Here is a 24,965-nt window from a genome sequence, read left to right on the forward strand (position 1 = left end):
GTTTCATACAATTCCATTTCAAGAGGGAAATAGTTTATCATTCACATATGTGTTTGATGAAATTGCTTCTGAGATGAAGGGAAAACTTAATAAAGTTCATATCGACTATGAACTTGCCGAAGCCATTGCACTGAATTAAAAATTTTAATTAATTTTTAATTATTTCTTTAAATTAATTTTTAATTAATTAATTGTGCGGGGAAATCGAGGGGTGGCTCAATAACTACATATAGTCGAAGTGTCACACTCACAAGCAAATTGTCTTGACTAGAAAAAAACTTATCAAGCTCCCATTTGTTCATTAGTGTTATGATTATCAGGATTATTATCCATTAATGAAATGGATAAAATTTTAACTAAACAAATTTTCTCTCTCTGAATATACGCGCAAATTGGCGAGTCTCAAAGCAAATTGGCGAATCTCAAAGTCAATAAATACCCAGACACAGATCATATAGGCAAAACGGAATCCCCGTAGGATTAGTAATCGTAGGTTCCCCTGTTCGATCCCCACCATCGGAAAAAATACGAAGGTTTTTTCAACGGTAATTACGCTATAACGCCGATAAAATAGGGAGCCTATAAAACCGTAACGGTACATAGTAGGAAGAAAATATCAATTTAAGGCCCGGGTGTACTATCTTTCGAATGTTATCTGGGTTTTTTTCATCTTTCGTAATCCAAAATTGTCAATTGAGTGGTACATCATGTAGAAATTCCCAAAAATTATGATAGAATGATAACAAAAACAGAAAAAATTCTAAACTTTTTCAAAGAGCCTTTTTTATTGAGATTGAGAATGAGTTGAAAAAAGTGGAAATTACAAATATCTGATTCGCTGTGGCAAATTATCTATTAGCTGTCATTTTCCATGGTGGATAACAAAACACTAACCCCTTAGTTAGTTAAACTAGATTATAATAATTTTTCATTATTATAATCTAGTTTAACATGTAGTTTTGTGCTGTTGGGTCTTTATGAAATAAAATTAAAAATGAAAATGAAATGAAACCCCTCATGGGAAGTGACAGCTAGGTATCTGCCATTTTTATGTGATAAAAGTGTGATTAAAAAATTCTCCAAAATATTACAACTTTTTCAAAGAGCTTTTTCCGTAATAAATGTCTCTGTGCAGTGTGGGAAAAGATTACGAATGCTTGCTATTGGGTGACAGGCCGGCATTTGTCACCATAAATCAGAAACGTTTTTCAATTTCCTGTTATTCAACTTAATCTGAAAATAAATTAAAAATGATCTTTGCAAAAATTAAGAATTTCTTCTACTTTTTTTTGATTATTCATTCATAATTTTTCAAAACTTCTGCATGATGCATGACTCAATTGACAATTTCAGATGACGAAAGATGAAAAAAAATATCGAGATAACGTTCGAAAGATAGTACACCCTGGCCTTAAAACAATAAAAAGGCTTGGTCAAGACACATTTCTGAAAATCTCATCGTGTTTATTCTCTTCAATTCCATAAATCTCACATTGACACCTCTAGGAACGAAACATCGACCCTCTCCAGCATAGAAAGATGTCTTACCATAAAAATAATCCCTTATTGCAATCATTCCCACAGCTGTACAAAATGCAGGTCCAAGCCATAATTCAATTGGACAATATCTTAGTTATCAAGCTTTCTCCTGTCGAAAGCTCTTCGGTTGTCTGTGACTCCTCTCGATATCAAGCTGCTTGAGTCGTGCGTACATAGCAGAGGCCCCAAGAATGATGAAATTGCTCGTCCACCAGAGCACCTGCTTGGATTCATTGAACCAATAGCTAGCTAGTACTGTTTGTGCACATGCCTTAGCAGTTCCACTGATGTTATGAGTCAACGGCGATGTCACCTGAATTTGCAAAGCAGTGGCATATCCAATGGCGAAGCCGCAAATTCCTCCGACTGTCATCGCAAGCCAGAAGTTCATGGTGTCTAGCTTATCATAGTTATAGATAACACTGTACTCGCCGTTGAGTAGCATCAGTGGGAGGAATAGAAATATACTGTAGGCATTATTGTAGTATGACAAGAGCCAGATCTCCTGATCAACTAGGGGCAGTATGCGCTTTGTGTAAATGGAGTAAAGGGAAAGACTCAGCGATCCCAAGACTCCATAGACAGTTCCGGCAGTGGATAGGGATCCTGCTATGTGCTCTTGATCCACACCCAACCAGAATCCTGCTACTATTACTGCGCAGCATGTTATGCAGCCGAAGGAAGTTTTCTGACCTGTGGTGGGCGCAAATTTATTCATAAAATAGGAAATTACCTACTAGTTAAGACAACAGCCTCTGTGGCATTCATGTTTTCTCTAGTTAAGACAACAGCCCCGGCATTCATGTTTTCTTTTATATTTTGTATACTGATTGTAACTCAAAATGCTGATACTATTACACAACAGGGTTCTTAGTATTTAAGGGATGGGAACAAAATGTAAAGACCCGAGAGGGTATACATGTGGCAAAATAAATAAAATAAAAATAGGAAATTTCTCAGAATCATCTGAAACGGAGATTTATTCAGTAGCGAAGGGGGTAAATCGGGTCAAGTCGATTTTATCATTGGAAATTTATAACTGGAATTTTTCATCCATCTCCAATAGAATTAAGGTGAAGCGAATTAGTAACAAGAATTGTTGGGAAGAGTGCTAGAATTTTTTGTCCAGTTTTCTTTGTAAATAATGGAATTTAATATTCCTCATGCTCACCAAGAATCAGGTACGTGAAAACGACATTGAATACTGTTGTCAATGACCTCCCAATGTAGTAAAAAGCGACACCAACATGTTGCAGGCATAAATTATTACTAGCTATCATCAGTGTGAATAAAATGGACAGTGGAAGAACCTGAAATTCGCAGTTGAATACAAAATTAATTTTTTTGGCTTTTTGGACTTGTCTTTCTTTGTTACACTCCACGACTCAACTCGAGCTTAATCATGCTGCTTTAAAGTAGTACAAACATAACTTGAATTTTGAATATTAAAATCTGAAATAAATTCTAAACGAAAGTTAATATGAATAGAATCATTTTGGTTGCGTTTGTGCTCAATCCGCAGTCTAGTATTATTGATAATAATTTATCTAGGAGTACAAAGAAATGAACTTTTCCAGTTTCCAGGTTCTAGATTAAAATCTAGAAGAAATTTCGAAAAATCAGAAAAAATAAACAAAAATTCTGGGCTCAATATGCAAATTATCGTCAGTGTCATACTTTTGTAATCAATAATGTACGTTTGTAACAAATGGTGTGTGACCCTAGAGTGACTATTGTTCAAAAAAATGATTGAAGGAAATTGATGGATCAATTTCTTATACTCATCAAAGTTAGAATTCATGGAAAAAATTATCAATAATAAATCTTGTTTTTGGCTTTGTGGATTTACTTTTCCTTGTTACTTAACGACTCAAATGGAGAAAACCATCCTATTTTAAACCGTTTCAGCACTTCACAACTGAATTATCAGTCAATCAATTCAATTGCAATGGGAGGAAATAATTATGCCATACCTTCCTTATGTTATCTTTGGTATAAGGATTTCCATTCGGAAATGAAATAGTCTTCGGGAATGCTCTCGCCAATTTGTTGAGAGAAAAACATATTAATGTGCTGACAACACATTGGAACCACGTTACAAATAGTGGGGCATTCAAATTTATCGTTTTACTCGACAGTAAAGCTTTATTCACGAATACTGTTACTATCGAGATGACCCTGCAAACAAAATTGAATGTTAAATATACAAAATGAGTTCTCGATGTTATGATTTTTTGCTCAAATTTTTCAAATTTCAACGCAATTCACCAAAAATTAATAAAAAGTTCAATAAAATTATTTGACGAATTTTCTAGAGTTTTTAATTAATTTTTTTCATATGTGGTATGCCGAAACTATTTTATACAAAGAATCCGTAGAATTTCATCTTTCTGTTGAGATATTTTCTATAGAAATTTCCAAACAAGAATTTCGCAAATTTTTTCAACTCTATTTTTCTTCTTTTCAACTAAAAAAAAAACTTATAAAATAGGGGTAGGGTGGGGTAAAACGGACACTCTAGGCTTTTTTAAAATTATTCATAGCTCAGAAACAAATTGATCAATTGAGCTCACTTTAGGCTCGTCACAAAGGGGAAGAATCGTTTTTTGTAATGAAAAAAAAATTATTAAATTTTATCAACATTTCAACCCCTCATTAATATTTTTAAAAAAGTCAAAATTGTCCGTTTTACCCCAACCTCCCCTATACACGCGTAATATTATTGAACGGTGAAATAATCATTAAAATTTTTACTTTATTTATAGAATATCCAATGCAAGTTGGAATCGTCCAGAAGCTAACTCCCGCCCAGAAATTGACATGTTAACCCTATCTTCATTTTCAAAAAAATATTGTCATTGGACAAAATTAGGGGAGGGTGGGGTAAAATGGACACTTTTGACTTTTTTTGAGATGTTCATGCCGTGTTAAAGTGCACCAGCTCAACAGACTGAGCTCAACTGACAGATCTGTTTCTGAGTTATGAATATTTAAACAAAAATCAAGTGTCCATTTTACCCCATCCTCCCCTAATTGACCTCGCGCATAATCCGTGAATCCTACCATCGCCCTATTTCCCCCCAACAATTGTTTGGTTTTGCTCACCAGTACGTGCTGACAACCAACGCTATCTTGATGTACTTCGGCAAAAGTCTTTCCTCGAAAGCCATCCTCGAATAGTCATCAATGCTCCGTACTGTCTCAGCTCGCCCATTAAACTCCTCTTTCTTCATTTTTCAATCGAAAAAATTGATGACGAAGAAACTCAGGTTACGGACCATCATCAATGGAATCGATCACATGTGGCCCACAGCTGATCACACACTATTCTCTCCCCACGTTTCCCAGAATCCAGAATTTCCCACCGAAGACGGGTCGATCAGCCCCCGCATTATCAATCCCAGAAGCTAAGGAAATCCACAGCCTTCAATGAATCTCATCAGGTGTTGTTCTTTAGAAAAATGTTGATAAGTAGGTTGACACCTCTGAGATGGCCAGTGGCCACAGCTGGTCTCCTCGCATTTGCTCGTAACTCAAGCCCGAATGCCATTGGTTGAGAGACTCCACCCTCTACTCTAGGGAAGCTCTCCCCCCACCCTCGAACATTTGGCAGGAATGTCTAGCAAATAGAGATGCAAATGCGTCACTGACCCGTCATTGACGGTCACATGACGAGGCGGTCATGACGGCTGTCACTTCCCCCTCGCCCTTCTGTGACCGTCACAACTTGTCAAGAAAAAATGACAGTCATTTTTCATCTATATAGATGAAACTTTATTTTTTTCTCGGTCAATTTTCAGTTGAATTCCTTTTGTATTGGCCCAATCCGCATTTTGAAATGGAAATCACGATTTTTTTCCATCCATATAGATGAAACTATTTTGTTTTATTCATGACCGTCACAAATTGGAAATTAGTTATGACCGTCATTATGCAACTATGTAGATGGTTTGACAACAATTTGGTTACAAATGATTTGTGACAATCATTTGTAGTTGGAAAATTGTGCGTCACATGACCGTCACAAGACCGTCATTTTTTGGTCATATGACGTGATCTAAAAACTGACGGTCATTTTGCATCTCTACTAGCAAAACACAATGCAAGCCATCCGGAACAATTTTGCACTCTTACATTCCGTGATTTCATGATTCTTTGTGTTGAATGGTCACTAAAAATTCTAAGATCTCCGAAAATTAATGAGAACATCAGGAAAATAGTGGTTTCATTGGTTTATCAGGTTATGTGCACCCCATCCCCACCATCACCACCACAATATGGCCTCTTCAGACTTTTGGCGAAGGGGTGGAGTCTCCAAACATTACGTCCTGCGCAATGCTGCGCGAGACACATAAGTGAGGGCCAGTAGTTCTGCCCGTTCTACCCCGATCCAATCACCAATAAAAAAGAAAACAAGTTTTCTGAGTTGTTTTTGATACCGGATGGCTCTCAGAGGATATTAATTTTCTTCATCGGTTTGTAACGGGTATGTATGGAATACATATTTAGTTATGAACATGTACAGATATTTCTAACCTATAATATATTTCCACGGAATCGAATGCAGTGATTTATCGTATATTCTCTTTGGGATCAGTGGAGGATGGAGCGGTTTTATATTTTGGAACTACTGTTTTCAATCATTTCTATTTTGAGAATCGATTTTGCGAGTCAAAGTAATTTATCACTTTAATTCAATCTGGGTTAGGGTCGAAGGGGGTAAAATGGACAATTTTTCATCATTGATAACTGGAAATTGCCAGAGTCAACTTAGATATTTTTTTTTTCATTCACAAGGTATTTTTCTATGCTTTGAAATGAGATCTGACTCATTAAAATCGCATCATTCAGTTGGGAAATATTGATGATTGAAAAAAATCATTCATTTCCCGGTTTCAAACTTTCGAACAGGCAAATAAAATTAACTGTTGTAATCTTCAAGAACTCGAGATTGGCAGAGTAAATTTGGATGATTTTTTTTCGTGTTCAAAGTATTTTTTTAAGCTTTAAAATGAGAGCTGACTCATTGAAATCGCATCATTGGGTTGGGAAATATTATTAATTGAAAAAGATTCATTTTATTTCACCGTTCGAAGAAGGAAGCGGAATGATTTAGTTTCAATCTCTAATAAGTCCAGATCAGCAGAGTGAAATTGGAGGATTTTTTGTTCATTAAAAAAATGTCCTTTCAAGCTTTAAAATGAGATCTGACTCACCCAAATTGAATCATTCGTTTAGGCGCTAGGGGAGGTTGGGGTAAAACGGACACTTGACTTTTTTTAAAATGTTAATGCGGGTTTGAAATGTTGATAAAATTTAATAATTTTTTCTTTCAATACAAAGAACAACTCTTCCCCTTTGTGACGAGCCTAAACCTAGCTCAATTGATAAATTTGTTTCTGAGTTATTAATAATTGAAAAAAAGTCTAAAGTGTCCATTTTACCCCACCCACCCCTATTGATAATTTAAGAAGTTTCATCTTATTACAAAAAAGTACATGCACCCATTCTTTCAGGAAGAGGGTAAAGAATCGATGAATTGCGCATTCGATTTTGTTAGAATCCACATCAAATAATTACAAATTCCGGAAACTTGGAAAAGTCGATTGATAATTATTTCCATCAGCCGACGACTTGCAAATTTCACTTGGGTCTCCTTAGAGACTCATTTCTTCTCGTGCTTCATTTTGCCCCGTTCTCCCCTAACAAATGCTTTCAGGCGAAAATCACGAGACCCTCATTCACCGCCTCAAATCACCGAAGAGAACGTAAATCACCAAAATGTCGAGTCTGATCCGTTTGGGTGCAGCTTCAGCCCTGAAGCGAGGTCTAGCAAGACCCCTTCAGCGCCCAAAGCAGCTAGTGAAAAGGCCCATCAACACTTCCTCGAAGCCACCCCAGGCTAGTCACTCCACCCCAGCTACAACTGTTGGGGAGGCACCAGTCGAACAGTCCAAGAATTGGGTAAGTTGGGGATTCAGCGAGGAGAACGAGTACATAGACAGACTAGCCGCTCACATGACATTCTTCACGACAGTCTCAATCTGTCTGGTCCTCGGTGGAACCCTAATCGCTTACGCTCCAGATCCAAAACTCCGAGAATGGTCGCAACGTGAGGCATACCTCCAGCTTCGTTACAAGGAGGAACATGGACTTCCGCCCATCAGCCGCAATTACGTGGATCCAGCAAAACTCTACCTGCCAAGTGACGAAGAGTTGGGAGACACTGAGATCATCATCTGAAGGGATTTATTGTATTTGGGATATTATTAGTTTGTTTGTAAAAAATGAGACGTTTTATTAATGGTTTCATTGGTTGTTGGGGGCAATGATCATGAAATAAAATCTTTCTGCTGTGTATGTTTCATTTTTTTTCCATAATTTATCTAAATAGTTCAATTCAAAATGAACTGAAGTCGTCAGGAAGAGTAAAAGCGATTCCACGTCAAATCAGCAGTCGAAGAAAATCGATGTTGGCGACTGTGCTCTTGATTTTTTTGTGTTCTCTATCATTAGATAAAGTTCCCATTAAATTCTCAACTCGAAAAAAAAATTATTTGATTGAGTTGATTTTCGGAAAATTTCGTGCTCTTTTCGCTTGTGAAAAAAACCGTTTCATTTCCATTGATAACTACTGGTTTCATGTGTACTAGAATTTCGGTTTGAGCAATTGGAAGCATAGTAAAAAAACCTTCAAAATGAGCCCAACTAAACTTCATTTCATGCATTTTTAAGGTCGTAATCGTGAAAACATTTTTTCATCACACTGTAAAAGTCCACTTTCCGGCACATTGTGATGAAAAATATTGTTCGTAACTCGTGAAAAAATGTTTTTTGGCTCGTGGGATAATATCACTCGCCTTCGGCTCGTGATATAAACCTCCCACTCGTCAAAAAACACTTTTTTGCACTCGTTACGAAATATACTATTGTTAGCTAAACGAGAATTGCTCCGAAATTTCATTTTTTTCAATCTTAAAATTTTACACAATATTTGTACCATAAAGATCTACATTTCTGTAGAATCTCAATCAGTTCTTTCCCATAGTTTTTCAATTATCGCAAAATGAAATTCTTTTGTTGTCAAAAAATAATGAGACGTTTTATGAATAATATCATTGTTTATTGGAGACAATGATCATGTTATAAATTCTTTCTGCCGCGTATATTTCATTTTTTTTGTTTACAAACTCCCACAGGATAGGTATCTCAGGCGCAAACACGGTTGTTTATATTTACATACTGATTATTGCTAGTGGAAAAGATGCACTGACAAATTATTGAAATAGACAGGAGAATGGGGTATGCAGGAGTGTACATGTACCAGAAGGGCTCAATTTTCCATCGAAATGAGGATTTTCGGAATTTGTGATGTCATTCAATCATACAATTCACTAGTCAAAAGAGGGCAGATGAAACAACACAACAGAATAGAATGAGTCTATTTTTTTAATATTCTGTTAAATATAAGAATGTAAAATACAAAAACAAAATTGAACAAAAGATATTTTGTTTAATGTTCTTTCACCCAAACTAAAGGTCTGTAGACAAGCTCTTCGGAAAGCACTTGATAAAAAATTAACGAATATTCAATAAAAGTGGAAAATTTCCTAGAGAATTCCATCGTTACATGTTAGGAAATACTGAATACCTCGACTATTCTTTATTATTCTGTTGAAAACTGGCCCTCTCATGGTATACATACACCCTTGCATATAAAATACATAGCATTTTCTTCATATTCACTGTTGAAAGTTTCTGACTGGAGTTCCCAATTTGAAATTTTTGGAATTCACTTCGAGAAATCTTTCCTAATTCAAATTTCATCAGTTGCACAAAATTCTCCTTCACATTTTGCCCCGAAATCCCTCATCAGAATAATTCAGTGGTGGAAAATGGCGCAAAACGGAGACATTTGACTTCTTTTTGAAATGTTCATTACTCATTCATTTTTCCAATAATATTTCTTTACGCAAAAAACAATTCTTCCTCTTTGTAATGAGTCTACACTGAGCTCAATTGACAAATTCGTCTCTGAGTCATGAACATGAAAAAAACTCAAGCGTCCATTCTGCCCCACCCTCCCCTGATCTAGAAATGCTCAAACATGAGGAAAATTTCCCTTTTTAATTGGATAAGTATTTTGAAGGGAACTGACTCTAGAAAAAAAACACACCTCTTTAAAATAAAAAAAATTCTGCAGAAAAACCTCTCGTCATTTTCTCTCAGAATTTCTCATTAGATTAATAGTTTTACATTCAACAGTGTTCGATTCAGAACAAAATAAAATTCGTTCTATTCTACTCCTCCACAACCCAACCATCAATCAGAAGATCCAGTCAGAAACTTTCACAGTGATTAAATAATAAATTTAAACTCCAGTGAAATTAGTTGCTCCTCATACCGATGCTGAAGGTGATAAATTAACATTAGTGCTAGTGGTGAGGGGCTTTTGGTCTATGAGAGAGGGGTGAAACGGTGGTGACTGCGGTAGACTGGCGCTCACCGTCAGGGGGGGCATCCCAGGGAGATTCAGGGGGGTGGTCACAACCTGAGGAGAGGACATGGGTGGAACTATTGGATTTGGTGGAGGTACGGGGTTCATCAGGGGCTGCAGAGGTGGCATTGATTCAACAGCCACTGGTGGCATTCCTGGTATCAAGGGAGTCTCCTGGGGAGCCGTCACTTGTCCAAAGCCTGGAAAAAAAACATCAATCGTCATTATTTCCATCTTTACCTTTATTTTCTTACGTTAAGGAAATAGCGGGGGACAATATTATTAGAATTTCGAATAAATAATTAATATGGAGGATTTATCAACAGCAGAAAATGAAATATTATATAAATTGTTTTTTTGCTTTGTAGTTACTAAAATTTAAGTTTCCAATTTTTTGTGTTGGGTAAAAGAAATTCAATTTGAAATGACATCTATTTCTAATTCATAAAATATTGGAAATAAAATAGTAAAACAGCGTTATAAATTCTGAAAGATTCACTGTGTGAAATACTTGATGGAAATTTCTGAAAATAACTGGATCCCATTAATTCAAATAAATAATGAAATTCAATTCAATGTAATGTAAGTAGTAAAAGGGGCCTTTGTTGTGATAACAAAATTTTTCCATTTCTCATTCACTACAATAGTTCAATAATTAAATAAAGTAGAAAGTACCATTTCATTTTAGTTCAGAAACATAATTCAGTAAAAGCAATCCAGTAAACCAAAATAAACAACCGAAAATAATAATCTCAAATAGTATTTCGTGACTTTACTACTTCAGTATTGTTATAAAAAAATAAGAAAAAAATGGGTTTTATTTTTGTTATTGATCAAAAAGCGATTCAACTCAATCGATCAAGAATTGCCGCCATGAGGGCACTTGGAGATTCTATTAATAAAAATTCTTGACCTCATTTTTTCTCATTTTTTACATAAAAACTGAGGTAGTAAACTCATCACGGTAAATAAAGGCCTCTGTGATGATGGCATTTCCACTTGATTTTCGTGAAATAATCCCCAGCTCTGATTAAATATAAAACTTTACTTGGGTGAGAACTATTGGATTGCGCGAAGTAGTGCCCAGGGGACGCCATCACTGTAGTAGTCGACGCTCCAATAAGTTTAGGATCGACATCGACTCCTGGTGGGGCAGGAGGTACTGACGGCGGCAAAGAATACGACGAGGAAATAGTGACTTTTGATGCGCCTGATCCTTGCGGGTCAGCGGGTAGTCCTGACGAGACGTAGTTCGGTGGAATTGTGAATCCTGGAGGTATCGCTGTCACGACAGGATTCGGTGGTGATGCCGGAGTCGAAGGCATAATTGGGACTGTGTACTGCGCTGGGGGCGGTTGAGCAGCGACCGGAATCTTCGCCATGTTCGGCTGGAATGTAAATGTTGGATTCTTTTATTTTAGAAAAATTTTAGGGGAACTGTCGGGAATGATTAAATTGCTAAAGTTGAAGATATTTGAAATAATTGAAGATTAATTCTATTCAAACATTGATTGAAATTATGAATATCAAACGACATACAGAGATTAATTTTATTTCAAAATTGATTAAGATTATAAAAAATTGAGAAATCCAAAATTTTTGAAAAGGGTTCCAAAATTATTTGAAACATTAAACAAAAAATTCAAAAATTGTTTCAAATTTATTGATGAATTATTCCTTTTTTATTTTTATTTTTAAAAAATGCACCGAATTTGTCACAAATTATTAAATTATTAAATCGAAAGTATTTGAAATAATTGAGGCTCAATTCTATTCAGAAATTGATTGATGAATTTTCCATTTTATAAAAATCGTAGCAGAAAAATAATAAACGATCAAACCACTAAAATTGAAAATATTTGAAATAATTTAATATCAATTGTTAAATCTTCGGAATTTTCACGTTCTCAGTGATGATTCTCACTAAATGGAACTGCATATTTCATCAACAAATGAATATTCATGTTGAATTGTTAAGAAGATGAGAAATTCATCTTGCAATTCCAGGGGTTTATGCCAATTTCACGAGAAAAATGTAGTTATATTTATTAATAATTATTTTCAAAAACCAATTGAAATTAATTAAGCTTATAAAATAGTAAGGAATAAAAACCATCAAAAAATAGAAAATCGTTCGAAAAACTTAAAAAAAATCCTAGGAGAGCAGTTACGAATGATCAAACACTAGAATGAAAAGTATTTGTGAGCTCAAATAATTTAAAATAGTAAAAACGTTTCAAAACTGTTCCAATCCGTTGATAAAAAAATTAAAAACAAAATTAATTAAGACTCTACTTGAGAAATAAACAGGAGTGAATTCATCAGACACTGAAATAATCATAAATATTAATAGAACAATTTTCTTTGGAAACCAATTCATGAAATGTATAATTATCCAAGAAATTAAAACCCTCAAAAAGTTGAAAAATTCCAAAATCTAGAGAAATTTCTTTCCCTACCTGATTATATGAATGATTATGACTCGGTTTATTCTCAGGAGCACTTCTCACAGGTATTCTATGCAGATATCCATACCCAATACCACAGCCAAGGCTTCCCTCCCCTCCCCACCTGGTGTTGGGAGTGATGGTCACCTCTCGACACGAATCATCAGTTGTATTATAAACATAAAGTTTCAGTGGTCTAGATTCGTGTGCCTCGATCAAGGTGAAGAGATCCTCGCTCTCGTGTAGGGCAGAGTCAGCTCCGATAATGTAATCAGTGAAGGGTTTCAGACCAGCCAGCTCAGCTGGGGACGACGGATGGACCTCGAGGACGTGCCAGACGTTCTCGTTAGCTCCCTCGAAGGAGCAGAACCTTATGCTGACACCTAGCAATCCGTGCCCACCCCACGTCATACTTGGAACAATTGTCGTTTGTCTGATGGACTGGGTTTTACTGTTGTAGACAGTCACTAGGAGCTCCTTGTCGACATTCGTTTTCAGGATTTCTTTGAGGGTGTCGTTGTCTTGATCCTGGGGAAGGATCACTCGGATTATTAAAGTGGTATGAATAAACTCCAGTTGAGTCGTTGATGATAACGAGGAAGAATAAATTCAAAAAGCAAAAAAAAATTGTTCATCATCATTGATAATTTCTCCTTTGATCCGAAGACAGATTTTATCCACTTTTAAAAAATCCAGTGTAACGATTTCTGAAGCCTCTATTGCGCTTATCAAGTAATGTAATATCATGTCTATGTATATTTTTTTATGTAGTGTAATTTATTTAACAATTGAAAAAATTAAATACTGTTATGTACTATAAAAAAATGCATACACGTATAGTATATATATTATATTTTATAGAAAATATAATATATATACTATATTTTGCGGCTGGCCTCGAGACCAGCTGCAGTTAGTAAACAATAATAAAATAATTTTATCAAGTAAACAAATGTTTCTCCGATCTAAATTAAGACAGACGTTATTATTAACAAATGAAATCATTGTTCAGACATAGAGAACGAATTTATTAACACGAAATGATCGTTCATTTCGTTTCAATTCGTTTCATCCTCAATTGTGCAATTACTCTCCACTCAAATAATGAAAAAAAATGTCAAAAGGTTTTTGTCTCAGCTGACGAGAGTCTCCACAAAAAATATCTTCTGACATTTTCCCCTGACCCACTGACTCCAGAAATACTTCCACATTTCATCAGCCAGATGTCAAACACCCAACTGCTTCTTCATTCTGTCACACTCAACAACTCCTACATCAAAACAATGGGGAACACTCAAACGATAAGAAGAATAACTGAATTAGTGGAAAAATGGGATAATTACTAATCTGGTGTTCCCAATAGACACGATGAAGTCGAAAAAGGCCTCCAGACCAGCTTGTTGGCCAGGTGAGCCCTCCTGCACCTGTCGATTTCGAATTAATCCATTAATTTTTTCATTTCTCAGTTTATTTCCAATTCCCATCATTTAATATGGTTTAATGCGAATTAATTAAGTACCCTGAGGACGTGGTAACCCTCCGTACCGCCACCAGGTATCTCGAGACTCTGTGATGATCCCATTGTTTCAGACAAATGTAATTAACCTCACAAGGCACTGATCAGTTTTTTTATCGCTTGATCTTCATTAAAGGCAACGATATTGTTATGCTGTCGGTGAATTACGTGGCAATCTTCGGAAATCTGTTGAGTTATCGGAGTAAATGACAAGTTGTGTGATTGTGTGGGCACATGCACGAGGAACGATGACGTCCCGTAATCGGTTGGACTGGAGGAACGGAATAGGGGAACGGATGTCGCTTTGACGACGGACCACATCCCTAATTCGATTCAATGCCGATTATTGGAGGACACTGGTGAATTATCGGGGGATGCTCGTGGATTTCGGGGGAATTACAACAGAATCATATCGAATTTCTAGGATTTTTTTATGAGAAACCTTTTTAAAAAGTAATAAATGTAATAAGTTTAGGAAGAAATATTTTAAAAAATATTGTGACATTTTACTGAAAAGAATTATTATTTCAAATAATTGGTTTTTCAGTTTTTCATATTTTTTTATTGAACATTATTTACTACTATTACAGGTATAGGGGAGGTTGGGGTAAAACGGACACTTTTGATTTTTTTTTAATGTCAATGAGGGGTTGAAATGTTGATAAAATTTAATAATTTTTTTTTTCAATACTAAGAACAATTTATTCCCTTTGTGACGAGCCTAAATTGAGCACAATTGATCAATTTGTTTCTGAGTTATGAATAATTTTTAAAAAGTCTAAAGTGTCCGTTTTACCTCACCCTCCCCTACCCTCAGTCTCGAAGAATCAGAATTAATTAATTTTCAGCATTTCATTTTTTGCTTTTAAATGGAAACATTATATTCATCAAATCTGAAATTTCCTATTTTTTTTGTCTATGCCTGAATGTATGGGTATGTGTGACCGATCGTTTTTCAATGATGTTTGAAAAAATAATTATTTAAATGAATCCAATTGATTTAAAATATTCTTCTCAATGTTGTCTTGACCAAATTCGATCATGAAATTGATTGCATCATCTGCTGTAAAAATTCATTTTGAAACCAATATTCAGGGAAAGGTAAAAAATTTTAACGTTGGGGTAATGTTGACTGTCGACGTTGAGGTGATGTTGACTGCCAACGTTGGGGTAATTTTGGCTGTCAACATTGGGGCAATGGTAGCTACCGACATTCATCTGTTACTGGAAAAAATTATTTTTAAACTAATGTTCAGGAAAAGGTAAAAAAAATTTACGTTAGGGCAATGTTGGCTACCAACGGTGGGTCAAATTAAATTCAATGGATCATTGAATTTAATTTGAAATACATCGTCATAGAAATTCTATTCACAAGCAAATTGTTAATTTATTAGCAAAAATATGTTGACATGTTGTGACCAAAGTAACTTCCCACTTTTTTCCATATATTTTATTTCTGTAAAAATGATGGTATTTGGTACAATAATTATAGTGCGTGTGTAATTCATAAAAAGAGCTCGGAAGCAACTCCTCCACACATTTGCAAAATTCTAAACTTCATCTTGTTAAAAAAAATGATTCGCATTAATGACTTGAAATTACTATAAAATTAGAAATAATCACTTCCCCCATTAATAAAAAAAGTCACTATTGTCTGAATACTTGTGTTCAGTGTGAAAATCCTCAATATGCGTGAAAGCTCAGCGCCTGCCTCATTCCCATGCACTCCACCTCGTCGATCTTCAAAGTATTAGTTTTGATGTTTATGTCTTCCTCCACCTGAATCTGAGTCTTCAGCAAATACCGCAAGATCGATTCAGTCTGGAACAGATAATTGTCCGTGACATTTATTAGGCAAGGGCATTATTTTTACTCAAGGGGAGACTGAATGGGGTAAAATGGACACTTTAGACTTTGCTTTAATTACTCATAACTCAGAAACAAATTCATCAGTTGAGCTCAGTTTAAGCTCATCACAAAGGGAATGAATTGTTGGGAAAATTTACCCGGGAGATTTTGTCCGGGGAAAACTGTCCTAGAATCTTATTGAATACTTCTCTCCGTGTACAATAGAATTTCAATAAAAAGTCTATAGAACTTTCGGATGAATGTGAATGTGTTCTCCATTGAAAGCTTTCCTCCTCACGGTTTTGTGACGTTTTATTAGGTACGGGCATTATTTTTACTCACGGGGAGACTGAATGGGGTAAAATGGACACTTTAGACTTTGCTTTAATTACTCATAACTCAGAAACAAATTCATCAGTTGAGCTCAGTTTAAGCTCATCACAAAGGGAATGAATTGTTGGGAAAATTTACCCGGGAGATTTTGTCCGGGGAAAACTGTCCTAGAATCTTATTGAATACTTCTCTCCGTGTACAATAGAATTTCAATAAAAAGTCTATAGAACTTTCGGATGAATGTGAATGTGTTTTCCATTGAAAGCTTTCCTCCTCACGGTTTTGTGACGTTCTATCACTTGTCTTCGAACTACAAAATCCTGGAAATATTACCTCGCACAGTGTTTGCTGTAACTTAGTCACAGAATCACCGAGGTCTGCGCATTCAGACACGAGCTGTCTTTCGACTGCATCACCTGTCATCTCCAAATTCGGTCGCCGACACCTGTTGCCCAATCGTGTATGGGTCAACGCAATGAAGCCCTCTTTCTCGGCGATCGTTTTCTCCAGTCGAGCGATATTCAGCGTCATGTCATTCGCTTTTTCAATTATCTGCAGATTTCCAACGGTTAACATAGGGGCAAAATGGATAGTTGACCTCTTGTTTTAGCTTCCGAATGAAAGCTTTGTAATTATTCAAATTTAAGGCCCGGGTGTACCATCTTTCGAATGTTATCTGGATTTTTTTTATCTTTCGTAATCCAAAATTGTCAATTGAGTGGTACATCATGTAGAAATTCCCAAAAATTGTGATAGAATGATTAAAAAAAATAGAAAAAATTCTGAACTTTTTCAAAGCGTTTCTTAATTCTGAGCGTTCTTAATTAAGATTTAGAATGAGTTGAAAAAAGTGGAAATTACAAATATTTGATTCGCTGTGGCAAATTGTCTATTACCTGTCATTTTCCAAAATTGTCCAAAATTGTCAATTGAGTAGTAGATCATGTAGAAATTCCCAAAAATTGTGATAGAATGATAAAAAAAATAGAAAAAATTCTGAACTTTTTCAAAGAGCGTTCTTAATTGAGATTTAGAATGAGTTGAAAAAAGTGGAAATTACAAATATTTGATTCGCTGTGGCAAATTGTCTATTACCTGTCATTTTCCAAAATTGTCCAAAATTGTCAATTGAGTAGTAGATCATGTAGAAATTCCCAAAAATTGTGACAGAATGATAAAAAAAATAGAAAAAATTCTGAACTTTTTCAAAGAGCGTTCTTAATTGAGATTTAGAATGAGTTGAAAAAAGTGGAAATTACAAATATTTGATTCGCTGTGGCAAATTGTGTATTACCTGTCATTTTTCAAAATTGTCCAAAATTATCAATTGAGTAGTACATCATGTAGAAATTCCCAAAAATTGTGATAGAATGATAAAAAAAATAGAAAAAATTCTGAACTTTTTCAAAACGAGTTCTTAATTGAGATTTAGAATGAGTTGAAAAAAGTGGAAATTACAAATATCTGATTCGCTGTGGCAAATTATCTATTAGCTGTCATTTTTCAAAATTGTCCAAAATTGTCAATTGAGTAGTAGATCATGTAGAAATTCCCAAAAATTGTGACAGAATGATTAAAAAAATAGAAAAAATTCGGAACTTTTTCAAAGAGCGTTCTTAATTAAGATTTAGAATGAGTTGAAAAAAGTGGAAATTACAAATATCTGATTCGCTGTGGCTAATTATCTATTAGCTGTCATTTTCCATGGTGGATAACAAAACACCAACTCCTCATGGGAAGTGACAGCTAGGTATCTCAATTTTCAAAACAGTGGTATGTAGTCATCGGCCATTTTTATGTGATAAAAGTGTGATTAAAAAATTCTCCAAAATATTACAATTTTTTCATAGCGCCTTTTCTGTAATAAATGTCTCTGTGCAGTGTGGGAAAAGATTTACGAAATCAGTCTTCCCCAAATATAAATTAAAAATGCTCTTTGAAAAAATTAAGAATTTTTTCTACTTTTTTATATTATTCATTCATAATTTTTCAAAACTTCTGCATGATGCAGGACTTAATTGACATTTTCAGATGACGAAAGATGAAAAACAACATCGAGGTCACGTTCGAAAGATAGTACACCCGGGCCTTTTCATAAATTAATTTTTAGGAATTTTGATTTTATATCTTCTACATGTGGTGCATGAATATTCGAGTATACCTTGGAATGCTGCGACTCAAGTTCCATCTTAGCTTCTTTGGTCTCCCGGATTCGCTGTTGGAATGCGTCATTGGTAGAATTTATTTGCTCGTTCAGATCATTCATGATCTCTTGGAGGATCGTGTCAATGTAATTCCTCAATAATTTACTGCTATTCAGCTCTTTTTTTGCATTGGTGATGATTTCATTCGATAGAATTTCCCATTCTTGCACAGTAAGAGTACTATATTCACAAACAGATCAATGAATGATTATGAAATGTCATTTTAATTGAATTATTGGCGAAGCTAGTGGAGTCATTAATCGAAATGCCCAAATATTATATTTTTATCGATTGAATAAATTATACGAAAATTCAGTTCTTTCTCCAATTTTTAAACAGTCAAAAATTATAAAAATGGTCAATAGAAAAAAACATATCAATTTTTTTATATAAATCTAATTTAATTTTTTTTAATATAAATCTAATCCGTTGAAAAAATTTTATAGAAATTTTTCTGCATGAATTTAACGCGTTTTCCTTACAGTATTTCACGCGCGGACAAGTTTAATAGAAGAAACCTAACGAATTCGCTGGAAAAGTCCATTAGTTTTCGACCGATTCTATTGAAAACTTCCGCAGATTATCTGAGCGTTTTCTTCCATAGAAATGTTTAGAGGAGAATATTCTCTAGAAAAAAATTAGTAGAATTTTATTGTTTTATATCATTTTTTCTATTGATATATTTTCCACATCCATCCTTTGGGTATAATTTTCTAAGTTTTTTATTTGATGTTTTTAATGGAAAGAGAAGAAAAATAGAATGAAAACAAATGACAAAACTCATGTCAAGAAATTCCTATTGAAAATGCTTCAACAGAAGAGACTATATAAAAAGATGAATTCTCACTCATTTTTCTCTATAAAAATAGCTTCACATTTTACAGTTGGACATTTTCTATAGAAAAGAACGCGTAGTAAAGCTGCAGAATTTTCCAGTAACGGGTCATTTTATGGAAATTTTATATAACATTTGAAACGTGAGAAAATTCTATTGGATTTCTATTGAACATCTATTCAAAATTCTATCAGCATCCATTGAAATTCTACTAAATTCTCCAGTTTATTCGCGGATTTTTTTTTAGTAGAAATGTTTGATGAAAAAAATTTTGTAGAAAAAATCGATACAATTGTCCTATACAACTTAGTCTATTGAGATATTTTCTATACCAATTCCTCGGCTCCAATTTTCCCAAATTATTTTGTTTAATTTTTTAAAAAGAGGAGAAAAATAAAGTGGGAGAGAATTGAAAGCGCTATCAAATTTCGTAGCGAATTCATTGCGGTTTTCTATGCATTTTTTATGAAAAATTGAAGGAAAAATACAAAAAAAAAATGAACAGAAGAAGTTTCATGAAAAAATAACAATCCATTGGTTTTTCTCTGTGGATCCATTGACCTTTTCTATAGCGCAATAGTCAATATAAATGAACATCAAATCAACCTAATTTCCAATAGAATGTTCTAAAACACAAATCTCGATATCAATTTTTGTAAAAAAAAATTAAAAATCGGTCAATTTTTCATCAGTGAAAACGATTTTAAGAGAAAACATCAGATCTTGTTTACAGATCAGAAAATATCTTTCGGCATTTTTTACCTCGAGCTTAAAAAAATATTAAAAACTGAAAATATTGTAATTACGATGAATCGAGTGACGATGCGCCATGATAAATCGCGAGGTTCATGCTGGTCTCTTTGAGATTCAAATTCTCCCTTTCGATGACAAAATTTTCGTGCTTGTCCTGGAGATTGCGATCGATGGAGTACAACACAGACTTCAAAGCTCGAATTTGCTCTGCGGTCTGTTCCAACGATCGAACGAATGTCGTCTCTGCACCGTGGATTACTCCGTGCTCCATCCGCAGCTGTTTGTCGACATCGTCCACTGTCAAATCGATACCTCGACGATGTTCTCTATCAGTGAAATCAGTGGAATGCACTTTGAATGAAACAGTTGAGGGGAAAAATTGACAAAAAAATTACTTTTATACAAAAAACGTTACGAATTCGCTAGAAAATTCTATTGAATTTTCTATTAGTTCTTTGCCGATTCGATACAGAAATTCCGCAGCTTTTCTGCGTGTTTTTTTCAATATAAATGTTCAATGGACGATATTCTATATAAAAAATTAATAGAAATCGATTTTTCGATGCAACTTATTCTGTTAAGATCTGCTTAAATTTTCTAATTTTTTGCTGGATTTTTTTATGACGGAAAGAGAAGAAAAATAGAATGAAAAACCTTAGAAAATTTGAATCGAGGAAATTCTATAGAAAATATATCAATAGAATAAGTTATAATAGATAGAGAAATGGAATTCCATGGACTTTCTCGATAAAATACTTTCTGTTGAACATTTCAATAGAATCGGCCAAAAACTGGTAGAAAGTTCAATAGGAGTCTAATAGAATTGTGTATCGAATTCGCTTGGTTTTTCTGTTAGATTTTCCTTGTGCGTGCAGTAATCGCTCATTTTTTCAGATAATTACATAATTGGGTTTCATCTCCAGTTCATACCACATATTTGTAAATGAAAAATACAATTTTCTCCGCAAAAACTCAACACTTGAAGCAGCAAAATATAATATAATGCATGAAAAAATTGCACGAAAAATTCTGTTGAATTTCTATCCTACAATCCAATAGAATTGTCTAGCGAATTCACAATTCTATTAATTTTTTCCACCAGTGAGGAAGACAACGTCAAAAGATTCCCTTTAAATCCGGAGAATTTTCTCGGAATATCTCTTGAAATTCTCCCTAGAAATTCCTTATTATTGAGGTGATCACATTTGCAACAAAATAGGAATAATCGACTCGGCGGATGAAGGGCATCCCCATTATGTTCAATTAACGTGAAGGATTCGAGTGAAAAAAATACCTTGAAATGAGACACCTTTCACAAATAACAGCGGCATTCCTCCTCACTGACGACAATGCATCGGTGAGCCGAGCCTTATACGTCAGGAGGCTATCGATCTCGAGAACAATCATCTTGCGAGCTCTCAAGAGCTCATCCCTGCAGAATTTGATATTCTCGCTCTGTTCCTCCAGTTCACGATCTGTGGCGAATTTATTGTTCTTTGTTTTCTCTAGGGTCATATCACAAATACGACGGGACTCATCGATTATACTCTCCACTAATTCGCAGTGGGTTGTGCATGCTCTGTGCCTGAATTTTTGAAATTAATCATTTTTAATTTCAGAGGACAAAAGGGTATTCCCTTTTGTCCTTCTCTGTAGACTTCAGTAGACATTTCAGGAATTTCATGAATTCATTTCATCATTTTTTCCTTTCTATAAAATTTCACTTCATGATTTTTTTTATTTCAAATTATTATTTAATGTTTATTTTCGTTTTCATTTCAATGATTTTTTCATTTTCGTTGTTCCCATCATGGCTACATTTGAAGTTAAACTTTTCAATTTTTTTTTCGTAACAGAAAAAAAATTGAACAATTTATGATTTTTAGAAAATATACGGAAGAATAATATTGTGGGATTCTTCACGTATTGAGTTTCTCACAGTGTAAGGAACAGAGACATTTCATAAACTTCTTGAATTCATGTCATTGTTCTCGTCCTTTCGTTTATTTCAAATCATCTCTAAATTCAAAATTGAATTGTTCAAATAGTTTTTTTTTCTTCTAGAGGAGGATGAGGTAAAATGGACACTTGACTTTTTTTAAATGTTAATAATGGGTTGAATTGTTGATGAAAATGGAATTTTTTTATTTCAGTGAAAAGTGAAATTCTTCCCCTTTCGGATGAGCCTAAACTGATCTCAACGCATAAATCTGTTTCTGTATTATAAAGATTTATTTTTCACTCAAAAGTTTCCATTTTACCCCACCCTCCCCTATAGTAGAAAAAAGGATTGAAAAATCTATGATGAAATAATTTAAGAATTTTTATCAAATGAACTAAATGATAACATTGAGGAAATGCTCACGAATCGAGTTTCTCGCAGTTTCAACCATTTATTCCAATAAACTCTGCATGAAAAAAAAATGATGAGATATCCCTATTCAATAATAAATAATCAATTCCTTATTACCGTTCTTGATTATTGAGGAACCATTCATCCATCGTGAACCTATGGGGTGGCGGTGGGATAATTTCCACTCCCTGAGGACAATTTCTCCCCTTATTCGCCATATTTTTCCGATTTCACTCCAAACTTTTCCTCTCCAGTCGAAAATTTCTCCCCAAAAATTAAATCTAAAAGATCAAGGCTCCAAAAATAATGAGTATTGAAGCCAGATTTTCAACTGAACCCAACAAACCCTCAATATCAACCTCAAGGTCACTATGGTAACCCCCCGGAAATAAATAACCCGAAACACCACTTGATTACTCTCTGTTTCTATTTGAAATTAATTCGAAACCTATGATACAAACAAATTATTATAAATAGTTAAACAATTCTGAGCAATATCTTCCCACTCATTGGTAAATAATGTAATTACTGATATTGTCACTGGAAACACTTATCTAATCAATAATGAATATAAATAAATACTTTGTTCGTTTCAACAGATATATAAACAATCATGTTAATTCTAGTTATCGTTCAAAATAACTGACTATTAAAACGATCAATCTGTCTTAATTAACCATGAATCATTTACAAAAGTGTAACTATATTTATGACAATAACAAGATGATGTATGACTCGAGAAAACAAAATCTATACACAATTTCAATAAATGGGGAATAAACATCTCAATTCATGCAGTTAATGAGTTTTAACTAATCAATATGTATAAATTTTTTGTGTAATTAAAATTAGTTGTTGAGTTTAACGGATAATATGTGTAAAAAATGCCCGTGAACGTGCATTCACCAACAAATTTTTTCATAATATATGGTGTGCATCAGTAACATTGAAAATAAAAGACAGATTTGTTAATTAGTCAACTGAGAATCTCATTGAATCATATTTACAGCATAAATATGCTCAATAAAGGTGTGACAACAGTTTTCGATTGTTGGTATATATGGGTTATATATGTACATCGATGAATTTTTTATATGAAACTACGACATTTAATAGGTTTTTAGGCCTTGACAAAATGTTATTGTATCTCAGAGGACAATTTTTTTTTTTCAAATCACGCACGAAAAAAAAACTAACGCACTAGTTGGAAAATTTTAGTCGATTTTTATTGAAAATTCTAGGGATTTTTCGCTGATTCCAAGCCCAGATAATTGTTTATTTGAATGAAATAAACCTTATTTAAATCAAATGACTAGTTTTTTGAAGAAAAACAAATGTTTCTCTGATTCAAATCAGTACTTTACTAGTTATAAATAAAATCATTCTTTAGACATCGAGAGAATGAGTTTATTAACACGTGATAATTGTTTATTTGGATCAAATAAATTGTTTGATTCCAATAGGGGATTTGACTACTGCAATCGAATAATTCCATATGGCATGGAGACATTTGGAATTGATTAATTATTCATCTCAGATGATTTCAACATTATCAATGAAATAAATATATGAGATTATTAATTTCAAATAAAAATCTTGTTGAAATGAACGGCAAAATTTCGAAACAAAATTCTTTCTTCCAATAGAAAATAGTGGATAGAAAAAAATTCAATGAGTTGTTATACAAAATTTTCGGATGGAATTACCAAGGTTTTTCTGCCTGAATTTTTTTAGTGAACAGAAAAAAATGTGAAAAAACTTGGAAAATTCATGTCAAAAATTTTCTATACCAAATATCTCAAAAGAAAGTATAAATTTCGAGATTCATTAATTTTTTCCCACAAAATATTCTTTGATTTTTCAATAGAATCGGCGCAAAACTTATAGAATTTTCAATAGAAGTCTAATAAGAATTCAATGAAATTTTTTCGTCCGTAATTCAAAATCTTGCGTCTAAATATCTAGTATTTTTCTCTAATATCCCTGAATAATTGTAAGAATTCAGTACAAAATCCTAGTGCCTTTTATGAAAAACTATCCAGTTATTTCAGTTCTTTTAAAAAACATTTTTTGCAAATTTTTAAATGAAACTTGTGACATGTCTAATACAAATTTGCAGAAACATTCTGAACAAAATTTTTAGACTTCGAAACGTTTTTTCCTCTCTGCAACCATGCCCACTGAGGTCAATGAAGGATAGAGGGAGTTCTGATAGCCCAAAATTGGAGTTGGTGGAAGACTCCTGCATATTCGTCCGGACCATCTCACTGACGGCGACCTCATCAGCTCTGCAATCACAAAATAAGTTACATGGACATGTCTCGATGATTTGTCTTCCGTCATAAATTCTGATACTTTTTATCTGTCAATTATGATGAAAAAATAGTGTCACAGATGACGTCTGGACCTCAAGTATGACACCCCCACCTATAAGAACTCTATTAATCGAAAGAAGGAATTGATAAAACTTCGAAATAGCGCAACATCATTTAATAAAAACACTAAATTTTCTGTTGATATTGGAGTTGATCGGAAAATAGAGATAAATTTCATAAATAAATTCTACGTCATCATTGTGATCAGTTTCGTCAAATTGTCATTTATTACATTTTTGCTGTCGTCTGGAGGTGGGGTGGGGGG

General features: G+C 34.1%; 5 protein-coding genes across 6 annotated transcripts in view; 1 reads left to right on the forward strand and 4 right to left on the reverse strand.

The window, feature by feature from the left end:
• Positions 1-1,443: 1,443 nt before the first annotated feature.
• Positions 1,444-5,066, reverse strand: LOC107039609 (GDP-fucose transporter 1). Its single transcript, XM_015259324.2, has 4 exons — positions 4,645-5,066; positions 3,513-3,717; positions 2,711-2,849; positions 1,444-2,232 (listed from the first exon to the last, which is right to left on the reverse strand). The coding sequence occupies exons 1-4, from the start codon at positions 4,770-4,772 to the stop codon at positions 1,637-1,639; spliced, it is 1,068 nt and encodes a 355-aa protein (XP_015114810.1). The 5' UTR covers positions 4,773-5,066; the 3' UTR covers positions 1,444-1,636.
• Positions 5,067-5,850: 784 nt separating this feature from the next.
• Positions 5,851-7,899, forward strand: LOC107039623 (NADH dehydrogenase [ubiquinone] 1 beta subcomplex subunit 11, mitochondrial). The gene is made up of 2 exons (XM_015259339.2): positions 5,851-6,025; positions 7,259-7,899. The coding sequence occupies exon 2, from the start codon at positions 7,321-7,323 to the stop codon at positions 7,780-7,782; it is 462 nt and encodes a 153-aa protein (XP_015114825.1). The 5' UTR covers positions 5,851-6,025; positions 7,259-7,320; the 3' UTR covers positions 7,783-7,899.
• A 741-nt stretch (positions 7,900-8,640) lies between these two features.
• On the reverse strand, positions 8,641-14,270 carry LOC107039600 (Golgi reassembly-stacking protein 2). The gene is made up of 5 exons (XM_015259313.1): positions 14,003-14,270; positions 13,827-13,907; positions 12,496-13,011; positions 11,085-11,424; positions 8,641-10,236 (listed from the first exon to the last, which is right to left on the reverse strand). The coding sequence occupies exons 1-5, from the start codon at positions 14,063-14,065 to the stop codon at positions 9,938-9,940; spliced, it is 1,299 nt and encodes a 432-aa protein (XP_015114799.1). The 5' UTR covers positions 14,066-14,270; the 3' UTR covers positions 8,641-9,937.
• A 1,221-nt stretch (positions 14,271-15,491) lies between these two features.
• On the reverse strand, positions 15,492-22,646 carry LOC107039655 (tektin-1). The gene is made up of 6 exons (XM_015259404.1): positions 22,443-22,646; positions 21,267-21,557; positions 20,026-20,298; positions 18,342-18,564; positions 16,514-16,732; positions 15,492-15,820 (listed from the first exon to the last, which is right to left on the reverse strand). Exons 1-6 carry the CDS (start codon positions 22,541-22,543, stop codon positions 15,683-15,685), a joined length of 1,245 nt encoding a protein of 414 aa, XP_015114890.1. The 5' UTR covers positions 22,544-22,646; the 3' UTR covers positions 15,492-15,682.
• An 88-nt stretch (positions 22,647-22,734) lies between these two features.
• LOC107039654 (protein outspread) overlaps positions 22,735-24,965 on the reverse strand; it is a 43,078-nt gene continuing 40,847 nt past the window's right edge. The window contains exon 11 of one of the 2 annotated variants that reach the window (XM_015259402.1): positions 22,735-24,613. In XM_015259402.1, the coding sequence (XP_015114888.1) occupies positions 24,465-24,613 (149 nt within the window). In that variant the 3' untranslated portion in view covers positions 22,735-24,464. The remainder of the gene's footprint in view (positions 24,614-24,965) is intronic. The other variant, XM_015259403.1, reaches the window with a different exon arrangement.

The sequence above is a fragment of the Diachasma alloeum genome, unplaced genomic scaffold, assembly GCF_001412515.2.
Source record: "Diachasma alloeum isolate Michigan unplaced genomic scaffold, Dall2.0 Dall_scaffold_00302, whole genome shotgun sequence".
In the NCBI taxonomy this organism is placed as follows: Eukaryota; Metazoa; Arthropoda; class Insecta; order Hymenoptera; family Braconidae; genus Diachasma; species Diachasma alloeum.

What these genes read in the sequence shown, in the direction of transcription:
- LOC107039600 (XM_015259313.1), bottom strand. Translation starts at nt 14,065, where the DNA reads ATGGGATCATCACAGAGTCTCGAGATACCTGGTGGCGGTACGGAGGGT. An exon ending in AGGGTTACCACGTCCTCAGG is followed by an intron (nt 13,908 to 14,002) that starts GTACTTAATTAA and finishes CGAAATCGACAG; the next exon opens with GTGCAGGAGGGCTCACCTGG. An exon ending in ATCCAATAGTTCTCACCCAA is followed by an intron (nt 10,237 to 11,084) that starts GTAAAGTTTTAT and finishes TTTTTTTTCCAG; the next exon opens with GCTTTGGACAAGTGACGGCT.
- LOC107039655 (XM_015259404.1), bottom strand. Translation starts at nt 22,543, where the DNA reads ATGGCGAATAAGGGGAGAAATTGTCCTCAGGGAGTGGAAATTATCCCA. An exon ending in TTCCTCAATAATCAAGAACG is followed by an intron (nt 21,558 to 22,442) that starts GTAATAAGGAAT and finishes TCAAAAATTCAG; the next exon opens with GCACAGAGCATGCACAACCC. An exon ending in GCATCGTCACTCGATTCATC is followed by an intron (nt 18,565 to 20,025) that starts GTAATTACAATA and finishes TTGTGAATATAG; the next exon opens with TACTCTTACTGTGCAAGAAT.
- LOC107039623 (XM_015259339.2), top strand. Translation starts at nt 7,321, where the DNA reads ATGTCGAGTCTGATCCGTTTGGGTGCAGCTTCAGCCCTGAAGCGAGGT.
- LOC107039609 (XM_015259324.2), bottom strand. Translation starts at nt 4,772, where the DNA reads ATGAAGAAAGAGGAGTTTAATGGGCGAGCTGAGACAGTACGGAGCATT. An exon ending in CCAAAGATAACATAAGGAAG is followed by an intron (nt 2,850 to 3,512) that starts GTATGGCATAAT and finishes TGCGAATTTCAG; the next exon opens with GTTCTTCCACTGTCCATTTT. An exon ending in TTTCACGTACCTGATTCTTG is followed by an intron (nt 2,233 to 2,710) that starts GTGAGCATGAGG and finishes CGCCCACCACAG; the next exon opens with GTCAGAAAACTTCCTTCGGC.